The 23,273-nt window shown below is 42.4% G+C and overlaps 1 protein-coding gene across 2 annotated transcripts in view; it reads right to left on the bottom strand.

Moving 5' to 3' along the window:
• Positions 1 to 3,960: 3,960 nt before the first annotated feature.
• Positions 3,961 to 23,273, bottom strand: part of ntn2 (netrin 2) — a 48,929-nt gene continuing 29,616 nt past the window's right edge. For both annotated transcript variants that reach the window (XM_061756436.1, XM_061756435.1), the window contains exons 4-7: positions 18,818 to 18,967; positions 15,185 to 15,238; positions 9,560 to 9,634; positions 3,961 to 9,485 (exon numbers count right to left, since the gene is read on the bottom strand). In XM_061756436.1, coding sequence (XP_061612420.1) covers positions 9,100 to 9,485; positions 9,560 to 9,634; positions 15,185 to 15,238; positions 18,818 to 18,967 — 665 coding nt within the window. In that variant the 3' untranslated portion in view covers positions 3,961 to 9,099. The remainder of the gene's footprint in view (positions 9,486 to 9,559; positions 9,635 to 15,184; positions 15,239 to 18,817; positions 18,968 to 23,273) is intronic.

Here is a 23,273-nt window from a genome sequence, read left to right on the forward strand (position 1 = left end):
TTCCCGAGCTGTCCGTCTGCACAGATAAGTAGGCATCACCTCACCTTTCACACGACATCACATGGTAGCAATCAGAGCCGGGCTTTGGCAGACAAATTAGGGCGGTTAATGCGGACCGGAGATCAGCGCAAAAGGTGGGGAAGCTGGCGCTAAACGGAAACAGATGGGGTTTGAAGAGGACAGGGTCAGAACGGCACAGTATGATACAGTACGGCCTGGGCTGGGAGGTCAAAGGTGGCTTTTTCCATGGCTGTACGTTCTAACTTTGAGGCTTTTTATGACAAAGACGGGGACGGGTCAGGCACTAAATAATTCGGCGCAAACAAATATCAATACCACCGTTAGATCTTGTCTGATTATCTCTTAAAATGTTACATAGGTAATTGTGTAAAATTAACTTTAAATTTATAACTTGACTTTTGTTTCGATGTTTACAGTTTTGCAAAACTGCAACATTGATGGGGACGTATTACGGAATATTGATTCATCCGTCCAGCCTCACAAAAAAATGACATATTTTTAAAATCATTTTTGTATTCAAACAAATATCACTCTCTACTATTGTACTATTAATTAACTGAATGGAATGCAAAGACTGCCACATTTTTTGCTTCAATTCAATGGACATTGTGCTGACATACGGATATACAAGGAGAAGGTCACTCCTCAATAAGCCGTAGTAATAATAGTCATTCTTTGCACAGGATAAAGAGCATATGCTATGATTTAACGGGCTAATCACATTTTGGGGAAAGCTGAGCTCATTTTCACTGATCACACCCAAGCCTGATAATCTCCAGACCTGTTCAATCAAGAAATCACTGAAATAGAACTTTTCTGACAAGTTGTAGATGGTCAAAGGATGCACCGGTTGTCATTCAGTGTCACTCAATAAACAAGCACAAACTAGCTTGAGTGCAACTGCTAAATCAGCCACCATGGGACCAAAGAAAGTGTGCTAAGCTTGTATTTTAAAGGCCTGACTTTTAACAGGAACTTATGCCACTGTTACTCCAAAATTGTCCAAGTGTTGCCGAGTAGACCGGGAGAGTTGTTGTTCCCCTTCAATAGTCACTTTTTTCAATATGGAAAACTTTAATTACAGTAATCCTTATATCATCTATTTATTAAGATTTTTGGAAGTCTGTAATAGATGAATTGGATTTACATTTTTTCTTGCGGGTAAAATTGCTTTGGATTTCGTACGATTTGTTTTCAGTCACACTTTCTAGAATGGATTAAGCACAAAAACTAAGGTTCCACCGTCAACATTGATTCCTTCAAAACTGTCCCAGTTGCGTGCTGTTTTGATTACGTTTTTTGTATAGTATCGACCGTATCTATATTCATGACGCAATATTAAGATTTGTATTAAGTTGGGTAAGTCCCCACTAAAGGCCCAGGTACAAAACGCATGGCCCGCCGCTGCCAGAGAAAACACATGGGTGTCGCTATCATGCATTCTGGAATATGCTTTTGTCAAATGGAAAGATGGAAGCATGGCAGATGTGTGAGCAGAGGTGTGGCTATTGTCACGCACGCTCACATCCATAGGGAGTTTTGTCTCCTCACACGACAGCTGCTTTCACTCACAGCGAAGACATGCGGCCCAAAAACGAGCGCTCCAGATCAGACCTTCAGCGCTGAATATTTATGATGCAGCCTCACAAAGATTTCTTGCCACAATTTTTTGCGGTTTTCAAAGGGGAGGGAGGCTCTATGTGTGGTGAACCACACACACATACAAACACACACACGCTCATGCTCGCTGAGGTATCCACATATTCACACATGTAGACACCTCTCCCTGGGGGAAAAAAACTAAGAGAATAAAGAAATAAACCAAGTGGGAGCGATCGTAAAATAAAAAAAAATAAAAAACTTACAGTGCACGGCCTATACACACGCACGTATACTTACACACAATAGACCTTATGCTGGAAAAGGCTGTTGAACTTTAAAGCCGAGTGGTAATGAGGCTCCATTTAAAGCCAATGAAGCTGCGCTGGCAGCTTATGAAAGCGCATTCGGCGAGTGCTGGAAGAAGAATGTGGAGAAGAATGGACCGTCTTTGGCCACTTTTCCAAAGCCTCAAAACAGCTCGCCGCTTTCCAGATACCAGCTCTGCTACACTGTGTCACCGTCAAAGAAACACACTAACACCCACTTCCTGAGCTTTTGTATAAATCACCGGACCGCATTTTATCATTATGTTTTACTTTGTTCTTTTAAAAAAAAAAAGGAAATCAGTGCCAAGTTTGAAAGGCTTGGCAGTGATGTTTTTTCCAAATGTTTTTCATACTTTTCTAGTTGGGAGTCATCTTGCAAAATGAAAAAAAGAAAACGTAAAATTTGGTTAATTGGTCCCAAAATTCGTTTTTATTCACTCCAACAACAACAACAACAAAAATCAGTGGCAGCTTGTCAATAGAGGGCACTAGGGTGCTGCCCCACCACTGATCACCACATTACCACCGCACGAGATCATCATTATTTCAGTTTTATATACATTTTGTAACTTTTTTCTTTTGTGTATAGCCAAGATTCATTTGCCGGTGCCGTTCAGACATAACTTGCCGTGTGTGCCGAGCTGGGGCACGGCCAGGAATTTTAGGCCGCTTGAAAAAACATTTCACTTCAATGCCGCGAGTCGAGAATACTATTTTCAAGGACCTTTGGAATTTTCATCACTTTTCTCCCCCTTACGGCGCCCCTTCTGCCAAGTATGTATTCACATTTTCGTACATTCAGATAATTAGTTCCAGAGTGACATCAGCGTCTGGGACAGCGACAGTTGCGCTCAACGCAAAGCTAGCGCCTCTCGTGGAAAGCCGCATGGCGACCCAGTGAGATATACCGCAGTCAACAGAGGCTTTAAGCAGATATATTTTTGCAGCTTAAAGATGTAGTTAAGTGCAGGCATAGGAAAGATGCTAGACCAAGTAGCATCCATTTGTCAGTGGGGTGTGGTTTCGTGCATTTAGCGGACATGCGCACAGCGTTTGAGAGCATAGTTTGATTTTTTTGCAATTTTGAAGCCTCATTCTAAGTGCTTTGCAATTTTTTTTAATCATTCAAATTTGGCAGGGTTCTGAACAAAACTTTTTTTTTTTTCTGTGGTGGGTCAAATGTTAAATTTACTGTCACTTCATTTCAATAATTTCCACACCCAATTTAAAAACTTGACTCCTCCCCAGAATCACTGTTTTGCCATAATATTCACATACACTGTACACTAAACTGCGGGTAAAAAAACCACAATAGACAAAATAAGTTTTTTCAACCAACGTGACCCGATTTGTGGGAAAATCCCTGAACAGCACTAATACTGAATGCATGCAGGTGCTATCTGTCCAATCTCTAACAATCTGTTCCTGTCACTGACTCCCTCATAGGACCATAAAGCACTGTCCATTAAGTTAAAAATGTTGACCGGTTAAAGAAGCTGGCACAACAAGTACATGGCGGACAGGATGTCCAAGACAGATGCGTTTGATGGTTAAGGTATACAAACATCCAGACAAGACTTGGTAGCTTAGGCCAAGGGGGGATTTGAATGATAGATGGTTGCTTTCCAGCAGGAGGAGGATTTTGTTTGGATAGAAATTGGGAATTTGGGGAGCGACGACCACATAGGTGACAGAGTGAAATACAAGGGGATAAAAAAAAAAAAAAAAACCTTCCTGCTTTGGACCAGACTTTGATTGGAGGGTTAGGTTTCCACAGAGGTGAAGCACACTGGTGTGCCTCAAAGTTTATTTACAGAGCTTTTGGTCTTGCTCCGTTCACAGAGGAGGGGAGCTACTCTATCCCTCATTCCCTTCCAGTCGATCCCCAGTGAGAGGAAACGCTGGAGCGCCGCCCGATGCACTCGCGAGCATACTTTCCTACGGGAAAGCCGTATTCATGTTAATTTCCGCAGCCCGCTATTAACGAGACAGACCATCAACAAGGCACACAGCTCATTAACTAATAATTTATTTTTTGTTTCATTTAAATGAAAAACTCAGTGGTTCATTGCCTCAAGGGGAAAAAAGTACAAGGAAGACTTGGTTATAGAAGTAAGGAGCAGGCTATGCACCAAAACAAAAGGCCGTGGATACTTCATGGAATGAGTGAGCCATTATTCCAGACATTCATATAACAGAAAGAGGTGGGGTCCATTCCCATCTGTACTTCCACGGGTGGAATCAAAGGGTCCAACCATCCCTGTGTCACATACTACTTAGTCATCTTTACGCCCAGAGTTATTTACAATAGGGCGCTTGTCGTAGAAGCTTAAAGGAATACATTCTGCGTACCATGTGAAACATCTCCAGGCAGCGATGACAAAAGCACATGTTTCTGCTTTCGGCATCCGTGAAACATCATCACGTTTGTTTGTACAATACATGGACGCCAGTCATAAGGTGACGCCTCACGTGATGCAACAGAAGACGGCAGCCCGCCGCATATTTACAGCATGACAAGTGGGTAAAATGGGAGGAAAACAAGGAGGATACTTTATTCGGTACACCTGCACAAATCTGCTTTTGGAAGATAATTTCAGCCTTTTCGATTGATTTAATAATTGTGGTTGTAGTTTGCAGTGCTTTAAAAATAAATCACATAGAGTGGTTTCTAATATTTAGATGCTAATTCTCCAATAGTTTGTGATACTGTGAAAAGCAAACTCAAGGGCCGCCCGATCATTTTATATGGCTCACTAAAACCAATCCTGTGTCTACTTCATACTTCTTGAACTTTTTTTCCATGTTGGCAAAAAATGTGCACCCAAATTGCAATTCTTCTTCACTTCAACTGGTTTTACAAGCATTTATTTTCACCAAATCAGTTTTTTAATGTAAATTGGATAAGTTATGTACTATAATTTTTGTTTTGCCATGATTATTGCTACTACTATTTTCCATGACTTCTGATTTAAAATTACATTTTATTAATATAATATACAGTATTTTACCACAATCAAATGCAGGGGCAATTTCATGTTTCGCTGCGGTGGGGTGCAAAACTTGCACGTCCAAATACTGTACAGATGATGTTTTAGGTAACATTTTATCAATCAATTAAATATTTTTCCATGAATCAGTAATAGTGATCTGTCCACACATTGTCAGTTCTTTTTTTTAAACAGTAATGATCCATTTTAAATTGTTGAAAATAATAAAATAAATCTCTTTATTGAGAAGTGTTGAAAAATTCTACCTTTGCGACACCTCTTCTACTGAATCTCACTCAAGTGTGTCAAACTCATTTTTGTCACAGGCCAAATACAGATTTCCTAAGAGGGCCAGTATGACTGTGAAACCATATAAATGTTTATGCACCTAATTTATACACAATAAATTGATGGATAAATAGTTTTAAAATCAGAAGCCAAGGATACAGTAACAGTTTGTTCAACTATTGCTCAAGTTACTGTAAAAAAAGGGGTTTGGTAAACAATACATTTTTTTTTTAATTACATATAACAATTTTTTATTTTGCTGCAAATTTTAGCAATAATCATGGAAGTTGATGCACGTGACTTGCTTTCGTGGGCCACATAAAAATATGTGGTGGGTCGGATCTGTCCCCCGGGCCTTGAGTTTGACACCTGTACATTAGATTGTGCAAGTGTACCCGCTGTAATGTTGCGGCTAGTGAGCGTACATACAAAATAGCTTCAAAAGCGTCTAATTGGAGCACAAAAAGCAATGAGGGCGCAGAGCGTGATGTGCATATCACTTGTTTACTTGCGTTGAATAATTAGACACACACACGAACCTATTCTCACACACATACACACACCTGTGAATGCTATAAAAAGCAGTGGCAGAAGAAACAAAGCAAAAGCACGAAAGTGGCTGGCTTCTTTTGCCAAGCTTTGGGCCTTGTTAATGAAAAACAACAGGGCGGCTCTCCCTATGAGGCTGACTAAAAAGACGAGAAAACATCTGGCACACTCTTATCTTCGCGTCAACGTTCAGGGTGGGCACTTGAGCGAGAGCCAGAGAGACGTGAAGAGAGATGCCAAAATATGGCACAGTCATATTGTTGCGAAATGAGCTCCAGATACAGAGTAAAATAGCTCTGCTTAACCAGTTATTAGTAGAAATACAAACAAGTTACCGTTTGTACGAAACTGCAATTACAGTGGAACCTCCAAAGTTGCACGTATCAAAAATCACATGACGCATGATTGCCTTCAGGTCAATGAGCATCTAAAGAATTAACTCAACAACTGTTTTTTTTTTCTATTTTTCTTTGGCTTTGTGTGTGTGTGTGTGATGCATATAACAGTGATTGCAAAAGTGTGATGATAACCATTCAATCATCTATTTCTATACCACTTATCCTCATTAGAGTTGCAGGTGAGATGAAGCCTATCGCTGGACTTGTCGGCAGTCAATGTCAGGGCACAAACAGACAAACAACCATTCACACTCACATTCAAACCTATGGACAATGGAGAGTCTTCAATTAACCTAACAGGCATTTTTGGGGGGGAATGTTGGCAATCAATTACATCAAAAAATGTATCTATCCATCACAAGCCAACATAAATGGGTAAGACTAGCATGTGAATGACCAGAGAAGCTTGCAGACAATTGATTTTCTTGTGCGTTACGTGTCTGTCAGGTGCCTTGAATGGCCAAGTCATTTTAATTTCTTTGACTTTTATCGTACTGACCCTGTAGAGCGAATTCAGAGATTTGTTTCTGAACACATTATACATGTTTAAAGATGATTGCTGAAAACGTGCAAGGACTGAGAACTACGCAGTACTGAATTGTGGAGAAATACCGTTAAAATGTTCCTCACCATTTCAGTTTTCCTGATTGTTTTGGGCGTGGCTAAAATGGTGTCCAGTGATGCACTTTGGTTTTCCGGTACTATATAAGAACTGGAGTGCATTCGTTCGCATCAGTTATCCAGCGCAATTGCGAATTACTCACAGTTAGCTAGCTAGCTATGCCAACACGCCGAAACTGCCTCTTCCCTGAATGCCACAATTTACAGAACAGCTTGGCATCGTTATTGAAATTCCTAAGGAAGGACGTGACGCCGAGGACGAGCCCGCCGCCCGTCCGTCAGGCGAGAGGAGCCCCGAAAGTCTGTTAGCTCGCTAGCTAGCTGCTGGCCACGGCCTCTTTTCTCAGGATATTTTTCATCCACTAGAGGCTTTCAGCAGATACATTTTTGGGGCTCAAACATATAGGGATGCGCATGCATTAAGAAAGTTGCTAGACAAAATAGCATCCATTTTGAAGCCTCATTTTTATACTTGGTATGTTGTTTTTTTTTTCCAGCAATAACATTTGGCAGGGTTGTTAAAAACACTCTTCTCAGTGCTTTGTCAAATTTAGAAGACATTTATTGTCACGTTACAGCAACTTTATCTCGTCTTTACACTTGTATGACATGAATGTTAAAATGTTACCTACAGCATCATCTGTACAGCAAATTAATGTTTTGTGAACGGATTCCTTCACGTTACATTATATTTCCTATGTGGAGGTTCGACTGTAATTGTCATTGGAGCCCTGGGCATGATGCTGTGAAGTCATCAATTGTTGACAGGAACTTATTTTGGTTACGTTTGTTTTTGGATCAAACATTAAGAAGCCAAGTTCTTAGGGCGACCTAACACAATCAATACATTAGAGTGAGTCCTTCACAGTTTGACGTACATTCTCGGAGAGGAAAACGAGCGCTTACAGTGCGGAGTACAGTGCGCCACTCAGGAGATTTGGCAGCCTCGATCTGCGCTGTCACTTATCTAAGACACTCAATACACAACACGCAAAAATGGCTCGGGGGGGCTCGGCTGGCGCTTGGCTGATACGCAGCAGAGGAGAGAGTCTTTTGGAGGAAGGACAAGCCAAACACGCAGCCTCGGCCGAAGCCAAACAACCGCTAACTTTCAAGACATGCCTGTCAGCATGGACCTCAGATTCAAACTTTTGTTTATCTTATACTGTAGACTGCAACGTGCAGAATGAAAGGCGGATAAAAAGCTGGAGAGCTACCAGACATTTTATTTTCAAATCTGACTTTCATAGTCTCTTAATTAAATTTAAAAACCCCACTGTGCTCATTTGGCAAAGGATGACAGGGGAGATAAGTTGGGAGGTGCTCGCATTGGTTTGGTTCTTGAGCGTCTCACTGTGAGGGGCTCGATGGACCGGCACAAACCACGAAAACGCAAACATGACAAAACACACGAGGAATGAATTGCGATAGTCTCATGTCACAATACAGTACGCTAAAAACGTTCCGGCCTCGTTCATTCAGACTAAATAGTCGGCTCGTTTAGCCCACTTTTGACGTAATTAAATTCTGCCAGTCACATGACACATCAGAAACGAATGCGCTCAAGACCACCGTCGAGTGGTGTCCTTCTGAAATACTAACCAGTTGTCCTTCTTCCCGCCAAAGCAACGTGTCATGCATGTTAACCCTTCGATGAGAGGGTCCAGCCAGGGAGAGGTGCGAAAATACCCTCAGAAATGTGACCCACGTATGCCAACAGAATGCTCAGATGCTATGACAAGAGTATATAGTTGGATGAGATAACGGGAAAAGAAAATAAGCAGTGAGCTTGCGTGAGTCCGGTCTTGTGGCAGCAGCAAGTTTTTTGTGGAAAATTCCAGAGAGTGTATTACCAAAAAAAAAAAAAATCCCGATTCAAAGAAGTTCCTGCTGATGTCTGGTACCCAAAAAAGGTTGAACAACCCCATTGCGACTGGAGATGATTCCTTGGACTTCATTGCTGCTTCTAAAAATCCTTTGGGAAGACTTTTTGAAGGAGTAGTGGTTGGAAACGGAGCGGTTGGTTGGCGCCAGTCATCACCGATGGCGGGAACGCTGTCTGCTTTTGTCTACACTTCATACCCTTTTTAACGGTCCCTTTTTAAGGCAAACCATAGGACGAGAAAGACGTGACATTACAAAAAAATAAAAAGGAAAATAATTATACATTATACACAATATGTGGTCCTTAAAACTGGTAGGGTACATGCAGTCTTGGTAATGTGCAGCGTTCCCGTGATGGAAGGGACTGGGTCAGGGTTCATGGAGGTGGAGGAAGAGGTAGGTTTCCGCGGCACTCCCCCATCACGCTTTGCCGCACTTCCCCTTCTTCTCTTTGCGCTGGAACTTCCTCAGTCGTCTCGTCCAAACGTCCCTCCACTGGATCACCAGGCTGTTCTTATCAGCCAGCAGGCCCGCGCGTTCCGCCCCCGGGTTGGAGGTTCCCCCGCCGGGTCCGACCCCAGGCGCCGCCCCCGGGCTCGTCCCACCGTCACTGCCGCCCATAACCAGGAAGCGCTTGCTCATCTGGATCTTAGGACACTTGCAGGCCAGGTCCTTCATGTGCACCCAAAGGATGTTGTCCCCTCGCTTTAAGGGCTCGCCTCGACTCTTGTACACTGACATGACGTTGACAGAAAATTTGGCCCAGTCACCGACCGTCTCCATGTCCAGCACGTTCACTTGCACCGCTGAGGACACATTCGACAACAACCTCAGGTCAACAATGCCACTGCTACATTACATTACGATAGTGAACTCTTACCATAATCCTTTTTGCAGTATTTCTTCATGTTGATCTTCAGGTTGCCCTTCACCGGTTTGCAGTAGGACTCACAGTCTACAAAAACACCATGAATAAAAAAGAAAAAGAAAAAAATATATATATTAAAGCTCAACAACAACAAAAGGCTCAATTTAGATCGTGGAGGCTCTAAAGTCAAATACTTCTGAGGTTTTAGCATTTGAAACTTTGACCCACATTAACATGTTTTTCACATTTTTAAAAAAAAAAAAAAAAAGAAAAATAGCACTGTATAATTTTGTACTTTAGAAGAAAAAGTAATTAAATACAATGTGAACAGTTAAACAATTTGTGCAACGCATACATATCGGCTACACATAAATTTGATGACAAAACGCAGAAGACGACTGTCGCAACCGACCTGCAGTAATAGTCGTTATTCGCTGAGGATGAAGAATATATGATTATTGTTGTATTGTCTGTCTGCATGTGTTGCTGCCCTTTGTGTTCAAATATAAGCTGTTGAAAGGTTGACAACTACCGCAGTATCGATGCTAGTTTCCAATGGCGTTTCCCATTAAGTGCTAGTATAAAGCCACTCGTCTTTTTTAAGGCAAAGTTATGCAGTTTGGTTAAAAACACCACATGTATTTCCCTTTGTTTTATGATGAGTTTCACAGTAATCTTCCACTGAGAGCGGCAATAAACAGCTCCTAGAACGCACTTGGCCTCTTTTGAAGATTTGGTCACTATCTGTCAAACTGCAGCTTGCTGTAAAGTTTGCCGCCAGCGACTCGCGAATCAAAGCAGAAAATCGGCCGAGCGATGGCTTGTATCTAGAAAAACTGATGTCGGGTCACTCATACGTCGAGGTACCTGACTGCCAAAATGGAAAGATATTCTATGAAAATGACCTGCATCATCTAATATCTCTCAACACATACAAAAGGTCACATTCTCATGAACCTGGAGTTGTGGAGTAAGCCAAGGACGGAACTAATAAATTGAGGGCAAATGTGCTGATTCAAGTGAAAACCAGCAGTTGTTATTTTTAATTTGAGAGAAAACTTCCTTTGTTTCTGGCTCTTTCTCATTAGATAATGGCAAGCATGTCATTTCCAAACACAAATTAATTTAAAGAGCTCATATTGGATTACATGGCAAGGAGTCCAACGATGATGTTAAGATTAGCGTGGCTATTTTGTGTGGAAGAAAAACAACATCTGACATGGACAAAAAGCAGTGCTGAAAGGCAGGTGAACCATAGCAGAGGACTCAAAGTGTTAAGCTTGACATGTTTTCTAGGTTGTTGAGAAAAGACAGAGCGAGGTGGAAGCAGGTCGTGCTTGGATGGGGCGAGTGGGCCTTGGGTGCCTGTGCGAAGCCCGAGACCACACATTGGCCAGATACATATTAAAAACTTTTCTTTGCCTCGGTCATCCTGCTCGTAAATCTACAATGGAAATGCACGCTTCCCACCAAGTTTCTCATCCTGAAAGCTGCATTGAAAAAAATGCCAATCATTTCATTTTATATGGAGAGCCCTCAGGCAAGCTGGAGGGAACGCACATCTCCTCTCTATGTTTGATTTTGATCAAAATTCAAATTGTTGCATGATGATGAAAAGAGGGAGGAGGTGGGAGATTATATGAACTATTCAAAACAGATGAGCACTATCACTTTGTAAATGTGAAACAATGCTGAATTATTGTATTTGCGGTTTTAAAAAAAGACCCCTGACAATGATGAGTGGCAAGATAAAAGGCGATTCAAAAATCATTTCCCACATTTGAAGTCAGGCATCTTGAGGGGACACGGGAAACTGACTGTGCTGCCTGCTTGGAATGTCGAGAGTACGAAACGGAGAACCCGCATGCTGGTAAACTGGACCGGGTCCTTGTGGTCTCACTGGTTTTGTAAGGAAAGCCAGCCAGTCACGTCGCCTACCAAAGTAAATCACTCAAAAGTGACCACATACAAAACACCCGAATTGCATGCGAGTGAGGGTGTTGCATCGTTTTTCTTTTTTTGGGTGTAGGGAGGAAAGATGGATGCAGCAAATGAAGGCGTTCAGGAAGGAACAGAAGACCAAGGAAGTCATAAAAATGTTCGGCAGGTTTGGCTGTCTATCAATGAGCAGGAGATTTTATAAGGCACATAGAGGAGAGGAGAGAAAAGAAAGGGAAGGGGGAAAAAAAAAAGACCTTTAATAACTATGTTGGAATGGTGTTTCCACGCCCTGCTCAACTGTCAATCAAACACCACTACTTCGACCTGGAAAAATGAATGCTGCTTAAGCTGGCATTTTTCTTATGCTTCCGCTCCCGGTAATTGGAATAGAGTATAGTCCGCTGGGTCACCAGGCTTTTAAACGCACTCTAAAGCGGCCACACCCGTGTGACGCCCCGGTCCACACGCTTGCTGTCAAGTGAGACTTTTTTCAGCCCCCCTCGCTCTTCCGCCTTTGCTCTATGACTTGCACACACTCATGGCCAACAACGAGACACTCTGAAAGCGGCCACGACTCATGTTGGATGTCCAACTGCGTCACTGCGTGGGTGCTGTTTTAGCCACCCCCCCCCAAAAATAAATAATGGTGAAAAACAGTGTAACGCTATATCTTCGCAATTCACTACTACATGGTTCTTAGACTGCACATTTTCCTAAATATTAATGATAATTAAACATGACTACCTGTACCCCTAAATTTCATAGGAATTCAAAAGGATTTTCGAGGAAAAGTTCGCAAATTTTATGATAAGTTCATATATTTTAAAGCAAAAAACATGTGTTTAATGTTATAAAGAAAATATATCTGCGATTGACTGGCAACCAGTTCAGGGTGTACCCGGCCTCCTGCCCGTTGATAGCTGGGTTAGGCTCCAGCACTCCCGCGAGCCTTGTGAGGATAAGCGGCTCAGAAAATGGATGGATGGACGGCAGATTTATGTAATACGGCACAAACAGATCTTTTAATTGGCCTAAACTTACAAAGAGAGGAGTAATTGCTTTATTAAATCTGTTTTATTGGCACGCTGGTCCCCATATGTAGCTATGCAAATTGTTGTTCTTTTTCTTTTAATGATACAACATAATAATTCATTGCAAATTATTTTGAAGACACAAGGTCTGAAGAAATTCCCAACTGTTGCTTTCAAAATCTTAGCATTCGAAAAGTCTTTTCATTATAGGTGAACTTGTGGTTTCATATGCAGCTCATTATCATGAACGTGTGCCTGCAACTGTGACAGGCATGCATTTGTATGAGATGTGCATGGATTTCATTACAGCGACGCCAAATATGTGCGCGTTGCTTCTTGTATAATGCGAGGTATACTGCGGTTGGCCCCGAGGTATTGGTGGTGAAACGTTGGCAGGGGAACAGCAAGAGCGCGTTTTCCCATGAGGAGCCACTTTTCACCTGGAAAAGCTCTCGCGAAAAGAAAAAAATCAATAAATCGGCCACTGACCCAGTGAAAACATGCACAATTGGCTGAGGGCTTCGATGTTTTTGCCCCCTTGAAGCCTTTTCTCTGCTACGACAAGGACAAATTGCATCCTCCTCCCCTTCCACACAAAACCAACATTTCGGACAGTCAAGTTGAAGGAGAGAGAGAAAGACACGGATGGCGTATTTTCGAGTGCCTGAGGAGAATTGCCTATGGGATTTTGAACATTTTCCCAGGGAGGCAGCAAACAACACAAAAGACTTTGATTGCTCAATTGTGATATGTTGAAAAACTCAAGGGGAAATGAAAACTTATTTAAGAACATCCTGAAAAATCAATGGCAATTTATACTGAGACTGTAGGCCATGTAGGAGACTGAAGACAGCAATGCAATGTTATTGTGTGATTGTTGTTTTTCTACAGTTCATTTGAGATTACAGTTTCCAATTCAGTTATGGAAGCACATAGTTATTTCGGTTAGAACTCTTAAGGCCTTATTTGATAAGATCCCAAATAGCAAGCGCTAAATTGCATGTTCACTCTCTGGAGCAGTTTGCACATGCTGTTAGCAACAGATGTAAAAGTAGTGGAGACATCTGCCTGTAAAAGAGGGTTTTACGCTTTCGGTAGCTCTGATGGTTTTCACTTTAGAAAATTTGGTACAGCACCGCAAATGTCGTCCCGAGTGCCCATCCTGTATAACCATCCATTTTCTGTACCGCTTATTCTCACTAGGGTCGCGGGCGTGCTAGAGCCTATCGCAGCTATCTTTGGGCGAGAGGCGGGGTACACCCTGAACCGGTCGCCAGCCAATCGCAGGGCACATATAAACAAACAACCATTCGCGCACACATTCACACCAAAGGGCAATCAGAGTCCTCAACCAATCCTGTATAACATTGCATTTAAAAGTTAGGACAGTATGCTGAAAAAACTGTTCTGGGAAAAGGCCAGCACCAATGGTGTCAGTGTGCTGAAATGACCCAGATACAAAGAAAGTCAGAGTTGAAAGGAGTTTTGTCATAGGGGATATGGCATGACTCCTTCTTGTGACTAGCTCCAAGTTTGCCCTTTGAAAAGCTCCAAAATGCATTGCTTAATAGACGATATGTTCTGAATATTTTTGTTTCTGGCATTTGAAAAATATTTACTGAAAAGGTCTTCGTGCCGTCTCCCATTTTGCATTTGACATCGCTTAGCATGCTGGTTTGCAACCGCCTTTCAGTCACGGTATCTAAAGACGCAAAATCAGCCAGCGCAATTCGTCTTAGGTTTTATAAATCCCATTGCGCGTGCTAAATTCACTATTTGCATATACTCCTTCAAGAACACACAAAATGAACTGCGTGACAATTTTGCTCGTTTTGGCAGATACAATCCTGGATGCGCCCAGTGAGTAGATCCGCATCCACATTTGTAAACTAGCCCTGAGACTCTGACTTGATGACTCTTGCATCACTTTATATCTGTTTGTCATATCTACAGTAATTAATGCATCATTGTATAAGGACTCACAGTGAGTAGAATGTATTTAGTTTGATCTCAGAGATTGCACTGTATTTTTATTACAAATCATCATCAACCTTTTGAACTGTTAGACAAGAGCATGTTGTTGTCTTTTATGGAATGACAAGATGTATCCAATATTGATTTGTACCACTGCTCGTTTTCAATGAAAACTGAGGAAGAAGAAAAAACAAAACCTTCCACATTGGAACCTATGCCCATTAAATCAATAACATTTCCAAATCAACATGAATCAAGAAGGGAAAATAAGGGTATTCGAGCGGAGAATTTGGGGGGTTCAAGGGAGAAACTGAACCAATTTCCTCCCAAGTCGGTTGCCAAAAGTCTTTTCACGCCTCAAAACGCTTCCTTCCACTTTATCTACCACGTACGCTGTAACCAATCACCTCTGCTGCTTGTTGGCCGGCCTTGTCATTGGAGCTGCGGCGATGCTTTGAGCGCCTCCGGGCTCGAGGTCAAAGAAACTTGGCCGAGGACTTGGGGATTTCGAGACAAAGGGGGGAAAAAAATTGTCTGGGCCAAATCACTTCAAAAAGGAGGCGCCCCACCCTCCATTAATATTTATTCCACACCTTCAAACTGGAGCCCAGAAATATGAAAAAAATATATATATATTTTGTTCCTCTCGTGAAGTAGTGGAGGGGCGGGGTGCAACCGAGTGTACACCAACCTGCTGGCTCCTCTGTGCTGCTCACCACAGCTGTGGGGTTCGCCACGGGGATCTCTGAAACAGACAAGGAAAACGTTTGGTTCTCTGCTGAAACATAAATCCTCACCTTTCAGTGATGCTGTCAGTCAGCAGGCAAACAGAATGACATTACCAGGTGAGATTGAAGATATGTACGTCAGCTGGAGCAGTTCAGAATCAATAATTTAATAACATGATAAAACAAAACGATGAAATAAAATACATCATATCCCCTAGAGATGCTGACTATTAAATGTATTAATGTGTGCAGATTGCTACAAACGTGCATTCCTTGTCAAAGTTGGCTGTAACAAGATTTGCTCTGATCGACCAATCAGAAGACAGAAAAATACTGATGAATGATGACAAATTTGAAATCTAATTGTTTAGGCCCAATCTTAGTTAACTGACAGTTTAAGTTACGTGGAACAGGACTCCTGATTCTGAAGCCCCTGAGCAGATTGACATGGTAAAGCATTTAATAATCCTGCCTGTCACGATATGTGACTGTCATAGATAGATAGAATATTTGCACAAAATAAATCATAATTTCAGACCGCAGCACACTAATGTGGTGCGACACTGGTTGGGAATCACTGATGTAAACTTTGCAAAGTTATCTTCAAGGCAGAAGTATTGATATAGCTGGGTCTCGTACAACAGTGCAGGTGTACTTAATATTGTGGACCCTGATTGTATGAGGCGGGAAGAGAGACTATCCAAGTCTGGTCAAAACATAAAAATACACAGATTAACCAAGACGATGAAAGGGAAACAGGTTTAAAGAAACTGCATTGTAACAATGAACCGATGGCATGGTTTTGCTCCTTTGACGTACAAAGAACAGTAAAAAAATAGATGTGACAAAAAGAATCCAATCCAGATCATGTAAAATCCCATATTTGGTACAGCTCATCTTCTTCTGTTGTTTGGCAAAGTCAACATCGTGTAATCTACCACAAGCATGCACAGACAGATGGACAGATGGCAAGGAGGCAATTTGGTTTTGGATCAACTTGAGACAGATGCAGCCCTCAATCCCCCCCCCCCCCCCCCACCCTTCCAGTCCTCTGGCTCTCCCAAAAGAGCCTCATGGAACCCCTCGAGGACCTCTTCCAATTATATGCAACATTCCAAAATAACGACTAACAACAACTGTAAACAGTTCTTTAGCTGCGGACGTTTGATTGGATGTGATTAGACGCTCCAAACCAAGCCAGTGTCACATGTTGCTCTTCGAAGGCCGTTTTGACTCACAAGGAACTGTTATAAATCAGTATTAAAATCATGGATGACAGCAAATAAGGTCATTACAGCATATTAAAAAGGAGGTGGTGGTGGGGGGAATGAGGGGGGGCGGGGGGGGGATTTCTGGTGGCTAATTTGACTCCACCACATCTTGTGAAACACAATGAGAGGATCAGTGTGATCAGCGATGCTGCCATCTAAAATACTAATTGGCTGCTTAACAACCTCGTCTTCTGTTTTGGGGCTCAACAGGAGCAAAGATGCTCCCCATGAGGCCATATTGTCACACACAAAGTTTTCAATAAGCCTAAATTTATGCATGTGCCTAATACACACGCATACAAACAGTTCCTTTTGGTCCCTGGACGGTTCAGTGGCACACAAATGGTCGGGGTCTGCCATCCATGATCATAGTTCTTTCTCCTCGCCTGTTGGCCATCTGCTCCGGAGCTGCAATGCGAGAGAAACAACACTGCACCATGTGGCACCACGTGGCGCCGTGCGGCATGGCGCAGCGTGATGTTGCATCGACAAAGGTCGTTTCTAAGAGAGTTTGTGCGCCTGGTACAGTCTGCTTGCCCTTCACCACAAAATTCTCGAGAATTTTGTGGCATAACCACCAGAGTGCAGACTGAAGGAAGACATTTGGTGGGCCGGTTTTCTGAAGAGAAACAAGTGCAAGGCTTTCGCTAATTACCCAACTACATTCAGCGTAATGGTGAGAACATTTTTATTTTTGTCTTGGTCCCTACCTCCTGAGAATAGCAAGTGTTCACTGTACATAATTTCAGAATGTAGGAATGTCATCATTAAGTTTGCACAGCCCCAGAATCAAAAGTGGTACGATACTGCTATCCTCCTGAAACCGGAAGTGGCTTGCCATCATCAACTAACTTAAGCAACTGAACCTGTGTAAGAAATTAGCCTGTTAACCTTGATTGGCTTTTCATATTGTCATGCAGCAATCCTAGGAAAAATGGCGGAAGAAGCCTCTAGGCCAGGCGTGTCCAAACTTTTTGCAAAGAGGGCCAGATTTGGTCAGATGAAAATATATGGGGGCCGATCATTCGGCCTGACATTCCTCGAACTATTACCATTGTAAATGAACATGTAAATATGTAACTATATCACTGTGCTGTCTGCAGCTAGGTTGATATTTCAAATGAGAATCTGTTTTCGATTGCATTACCAGGATAGTTAAAGGTTAAAATAATAACAAATTAAATACAAATGAACTATTTTATGAAAGTTGACTGACATTTTTCTTTATTGATTTTGTTTTAACAAATCACATCCCAGTGCATTTTGACAAAGAATAGTATAGTGACTGTACTAATTTCTGTCATCTGATGTGACTATACTATAGTCACATCAGATGACAGAAATTTGCCAAAAATGTGGTTTGATCATCACAAGAAAATCAATTCATTGAGACTTGTAGCTCGCCTTTGTAGACTTTTCATTTGAGTCACGGGCTCTTGTGAAAAAGCGCTGCTGTGCTATCAAAACACATCCAAATCCAGTGGCTTCAGTTTTTTGGCGCGTTCGTTCGGCGTTAGCTTGTCGTAGTTAGCATGTTTCGTCTTAATATTAAATTCTTTGAAAACAGCCACAGTCACTTGGCAAATTAGGCAGACACAGTTGTTTCGTATGTCAGTGAAAAAATCCACTCCTCCTGGACACGGCGGCCCTCGATGTCAACTTTCCTCTTTTTAGTTTCAGTTGCCATTTTAGAAATGGGCAAAATAAAACGACTTTTTTTTGGTATGTGTGTATTGTTTACTGAGGTAAACTGTGCTGGAGGGCCACATATTATTGATTTTATGACATGATGCTTCGGGCCGGAGGAAATTTGGACACGGGCCGGATTTGGCCCGCGGGCCGGACTTTGGGCATGCCTGCTCTAGGCAATACTGTAGTAATATGTTTCCATGTAGCTGGAAAACCACCACACAATGTTGCGTTTTGTAGAGTTCTCCACCTGAAAAACGACTCTCTTCACTTGAAGTTTTCAGTGAGCTCTCAGCCACGATCACGTTGCGCTTTATCACGACTTTGCATCAGCTTGGCGCACATCCTCACATATGTTTTGGTCTTTCCTTTATGAAATTATCGTGGCATTTTCTGCGGCTGCCCAATCCCACAAGACACATGTACATTGGCTTGGCCGGTAAGAAGCCCAAAAGTGACTTGAGGCTACTTGAGACGTGTGCTTTAAATTAAGTCCGCTAATATCCGTGACTTTAGCGAATGCTGCTTTTACTTTAGGTTACAACTTTTCCTGGCTATTGCATCTTTTATTAGATAATGTGCTCCGAGCTGAAATTGAACCACTAGCGGGCCGAGCGCGTTTGTGCATTTACTCACTGATGCAGGGGGCGACGGGGGATCGGCTCTGCTGGTAGCCTTTGGCGCAGCGATTGCAGGTGATGCCGGTGACGCCGTCCTTGCAGGGGCACTGACCTGTGGTCTGGTTGCACGTCTTACCCGCTGCTCCCACAGGGTGGCAGTCACAGGCTGAGGGGGTGGGGGGTAATTTGGTTGGGATAATTGGGAGAACAGAGATAATGAAGTTAGAATTGATTTCTGAAACACATACTGGATGCCACCTATATTCTTTCTAGCACCCACATACATATTCAGATGCAATTCGAGATGAAAAATAGCCGCGTTCCTTAACGATAATGCTCAGGCGACACTGACACTGTCAGAGAGGTATCACGTGTGAATCCTGAAGAGCACATTATTCTGCACCGAAATTCTTTATTTGTAATATTCCACCCACTTTTTTTGTCAGTCCAATCCTTCCACATTTCTCATCTGATTCGAAAACTAATTCATATTTGTGAAGCGAACTAATGTCCTAGCATGTGGCCGCGGCAGATCAACCTGACTTAAAAAAAGCAAACAAAGTGAGAGGGTAGGTAAAAAATAAGTGCAAAAGGGTAAGGCGACTCAGTCTGCATCTGGGATGATTGTTCTGGAGCCTGTCTGGTGACACATCACTTCTCGAAAGTGTTGCAAACCCTGGGCGAATGCCAACATAAACAAGCAAAAACTCTTGGTAAGCTTGTTCTCACATGGGTTTTGGTTTAAAGAGCTATTAAATACATGTTTGTCCAATTCACTTATAGTTAGTTACACAGGATGTTCACTCGGTTCATAGGGATCGCGGTGAATGCAGGATGGAACCAGCGAATTTCAGGATGAGAAAGAGAGGGAGAGACAGAGCGACTTCCAAAGAGAACTTCCGGTGTGTTCAGAAGAGTAAACAACAGTGAATCTAAACCTTCTGCGATCATTTTGATTGAGTGCTTTGTAAACCAACTGCACCCATGTTGGGTTGGCTTTAAAGCCCTATAAATGTTTGGGCAAGAAAGACAACTGAAATAATGTACCACCAAGTAAACCCCAAGCCCAAAGGTGAACCATCCTATTCTGAACCCTCTAGCATTTGCTTGTATTTTTAAGATTTACACGTTAAGTTTGGAAATATTAAAGAAATGGCACAATGTTAACAGAAGCAAAAAGAACATTTTATGGGATCTTCTTTGGTCCCACCAGACCACAAAGTTAAATATTTTTTGTGCAATTATGTGACTTTACAATGATCCAAATTGAGCAAACTATTTATTTGTAGTCAATCAAATGGATTATTTACCAATGACAAAAACACAGCATTTGAATTCCAAGTGGGGATTGACTGACTGCCTTGGCTTTCACTTTTAGTCCCTGCTTTTTCTTTCTAGTCCTAATAACGAGTGTGCCATACCTCTTATTGTCAAACAGAACAGTTAGAAAAGGTCGACCTTACCAAGAAAAGATTAGAAAAGACAAAATGACTCAGACATAGAAAACCCTGGAACCCTCCACTTTTTTTCCGAGGCTTGCCAGGCAGCTGCTAACACGTCACGCTTTCTTTCCGTGACTTGATGGAAGTGTGAATGTGTTTATTTGCACCGGACATTTTTGAGCCACTAGAGCAGAGCGGCGTACGAGGGCCCACCTGTTGGCTGGAGCTTTTAAAAGGCTGAAACTGACCCAAGAAAGATCTGCCAGTGGAGGATTAACTACAGCTTAGATCCTCAGAAATGCGCTCTCCTTTTCTGGGCAAGGCCAGTCCAGTCCACAGGTGTCAAAGCGCTCGTGGTCCGTTTGAAGCGGACGTAAATCTGACGCCCTCAGAGTCCGTGCAAAATCCCCGCCATTCAGGTCACGTCGGCTCACCCGGAACAGTCGGGCTTTGATGGCATGGGTTAAGCGACTGACCCGCAGAGAAATATGGTGGCGCATGACACAAGGGTCAAGTCAGGAAGACTTTCTGCTGTAAAGAAAAGATGGTCCTTGCCACTCCGTGCCAACCGTGTCTCCTAATTCATCGGCCAGAGGCAACATCACCAGGTGCAGCAACATTTCTGGCATTCCTGGAGTTCTGCCCTCATTTGTGGTAATGAAATCCAGCAGATTGGACCACTTACACATAGCTATGAATATGAACATCATTTAAAAAGAGCCTGTGACTTATCATTTGTCATATGATAAAGAATCTTTGAAGTTCTTGATCAAGAATTCGACAGCTAATCCTTCTTGGATTGACCCTATGGAATGATTTCGCCTGCGTTAAATCGGCAGACACCCTTCGATTTGATGTGGTGTTTGGGGTCTGTGGGCCCGCCAGGACGCAAGAGTGGCAAATGGACGTCACTACTTGCTGGCTGGTGAGTGAACAGCATCAAGTCGTCCAGTTAGAGGAGGAACAAGAACATGAGTGAGAGCAGACCTTCTAAACAAAACAAACTCAGATTGTTAAGACATCAGAGTTTATAGTCTTTGTCCACCGTGTTCAGTAAACAACCTGGCAAATATGAGCAGGTCGTAAGGGTGATCAGGACGGTGGGGGTGGGGGTGTCAAACTCTGCCCCCTCCCTTTCTCCTCAAACATTTTTTTCCCCTGAAGTTTTATGAGCGGGGGGGGGGGGGGGGGGGGGGGGGGCTCGGGCCAGTTAAAAAGCAGTAAAAAGTCCTCAGATGCTGATGACTTTTCAAGCCTGTGCAAATGCAGCTGTGACAGACATTGCCTTGGGATTTGTAGTCCTTTTAACGGGCATTTGTTTATCTGATCAGAGCCCCTCGTGTGCAAATAGTGGATGTTTGTCCTCTGTTACGGGCCACATTAAGACGCTCTCGCCACTCTTCTTGTTTTACGACTTCATCCCGACAATGCAATGCTTGAATGGTTTCACAGGACATGTCCATCGGGAATGAAGAAAAAAAACTCAAAACGGGGCTTCTAAGTGTTATACGAGGATGGCGGGTAAACTTTAAATGCACAACCAACCAAGAAACGTTTCAAGACACCTGGAGGATACTGTTGATGTAGAGTATGTAAAATGGAGTACATCCATCGCAAATACACCTTCCACCGGTTGTAGCTATTTGGATCAAGGGGATGGAGATGGACTGTGGTTTAGACGTCACTTAAACAAAACCAATCTTGTAATATAACTTAGTATAATTTTCACGTATCTATACTTTACTTTGTTATTTAGATTTCTGGCAATTTTTACTTTGATACATTTCCCGTAAACAACTCTGTTACAATGCCTGAACTGCAGACCACAAAGCGGAAGAATGTTCCTTCCAGTCCGAAGTGAGGCATGTGATTGCATAAAATATGTTAAAAAGGCTTTTCTTCGATGAAAAGTGTCAGTATTAGGTCTTCGAGGTGTTGGAGGCAAAAAGGTTGAGGGAAAAAAGTGCAGGGAAGCATCTCAAAAAAGGATTTAGTTATAAAATCAAAAAAGGCAACCAAGGAGCATCGAGGCAAAAAGTGAAATTAAAAAAAGTCCAAAATCTAAACACAAAGTAACAAAGAAACACCAGAGAACAAAGAACTAACCGCTACAGAAACATGATGGGTCTAAGGAGACATGACAACAGATGCCAATCGACATATGACAATGAACCCACAAGGACTGAAAGGAACCAGGGAACTAAATACAAGAAAACTGACGAGACAATGAGGAACACCTGGACAAGGCACGAGTGGCTGGAGGCAGCTGATTGGTTGACACAAGGTAGAGGGCTGACGAGAAGTTGGAGACAATAACCAAACGAGCACACAAGACATGAACAAGATGGGACACCGGAAAACATGAAACAAAACTAAATATCCTCGAAACTAAAACACAGGCTATGACAGGAAAGGTTGTCTTTCTTCAGTATATCATGGTTTGTCGGGCTAGGCTCTGCAGTTTATTGATCAGATTGACCTGTAATATATTTGACCGTTTGTCTGATCACCTTCCAAGGTTTGTTTGGAACGTTGCAGACAGTTATTTCCTCTTTTGCAGGTACAGCTCATTGGCGAATGTCACGCAGGTTTCTGCAATTTTGTGATTGATGAATTGAATTCCAGTATAGCCACCCACCTCGGAGTTGGTACATTGACAAAACTTCACTTCAACTACACAAAATCTACTCAATGAAACTTCGTTAGAAATGCTGACATTATTGCCCAACAGGCCTTGAAGAATGAGATTTCTTCCCACAGTGATCTCTGACAGCATATTGTATATCAAGACTGATGTTACAGATAATTGTGACCAATGTGGTTTTATTGCCTGTGTGGTTCTTCACACAGACATTTGTCTTTTATTAATTGTTTCTTGTGGCCAATAGAATGACAGCTGTATGCCAAAGGCTTGGATTCACACATAACTCTTTTGTATTTTTAAGACCTCGTTTTGAAGCAGCTGGGCTTGATTGGGATTTTTCTTTCACATTGCTGACATTTTTTAAATCCACGACAGGAATCCATCAG

Source organism: Phyllopteryx taeniolatus, chromosome 19, assembly GCF_024500385.1.
Source record: "Phyllopteryx taeniolatus isolate TA_2022b chromosome 19, UOR_Ptae_1.2, whole genome shotgun sequence".
Taxonomy (NCBI): Eukaryota; Metazoa; Chordata; class Actinopteri; order Syngnathiformes; family Syngnathidae; genus Phyllopteryx; species Phyllopteryx taeniolatus.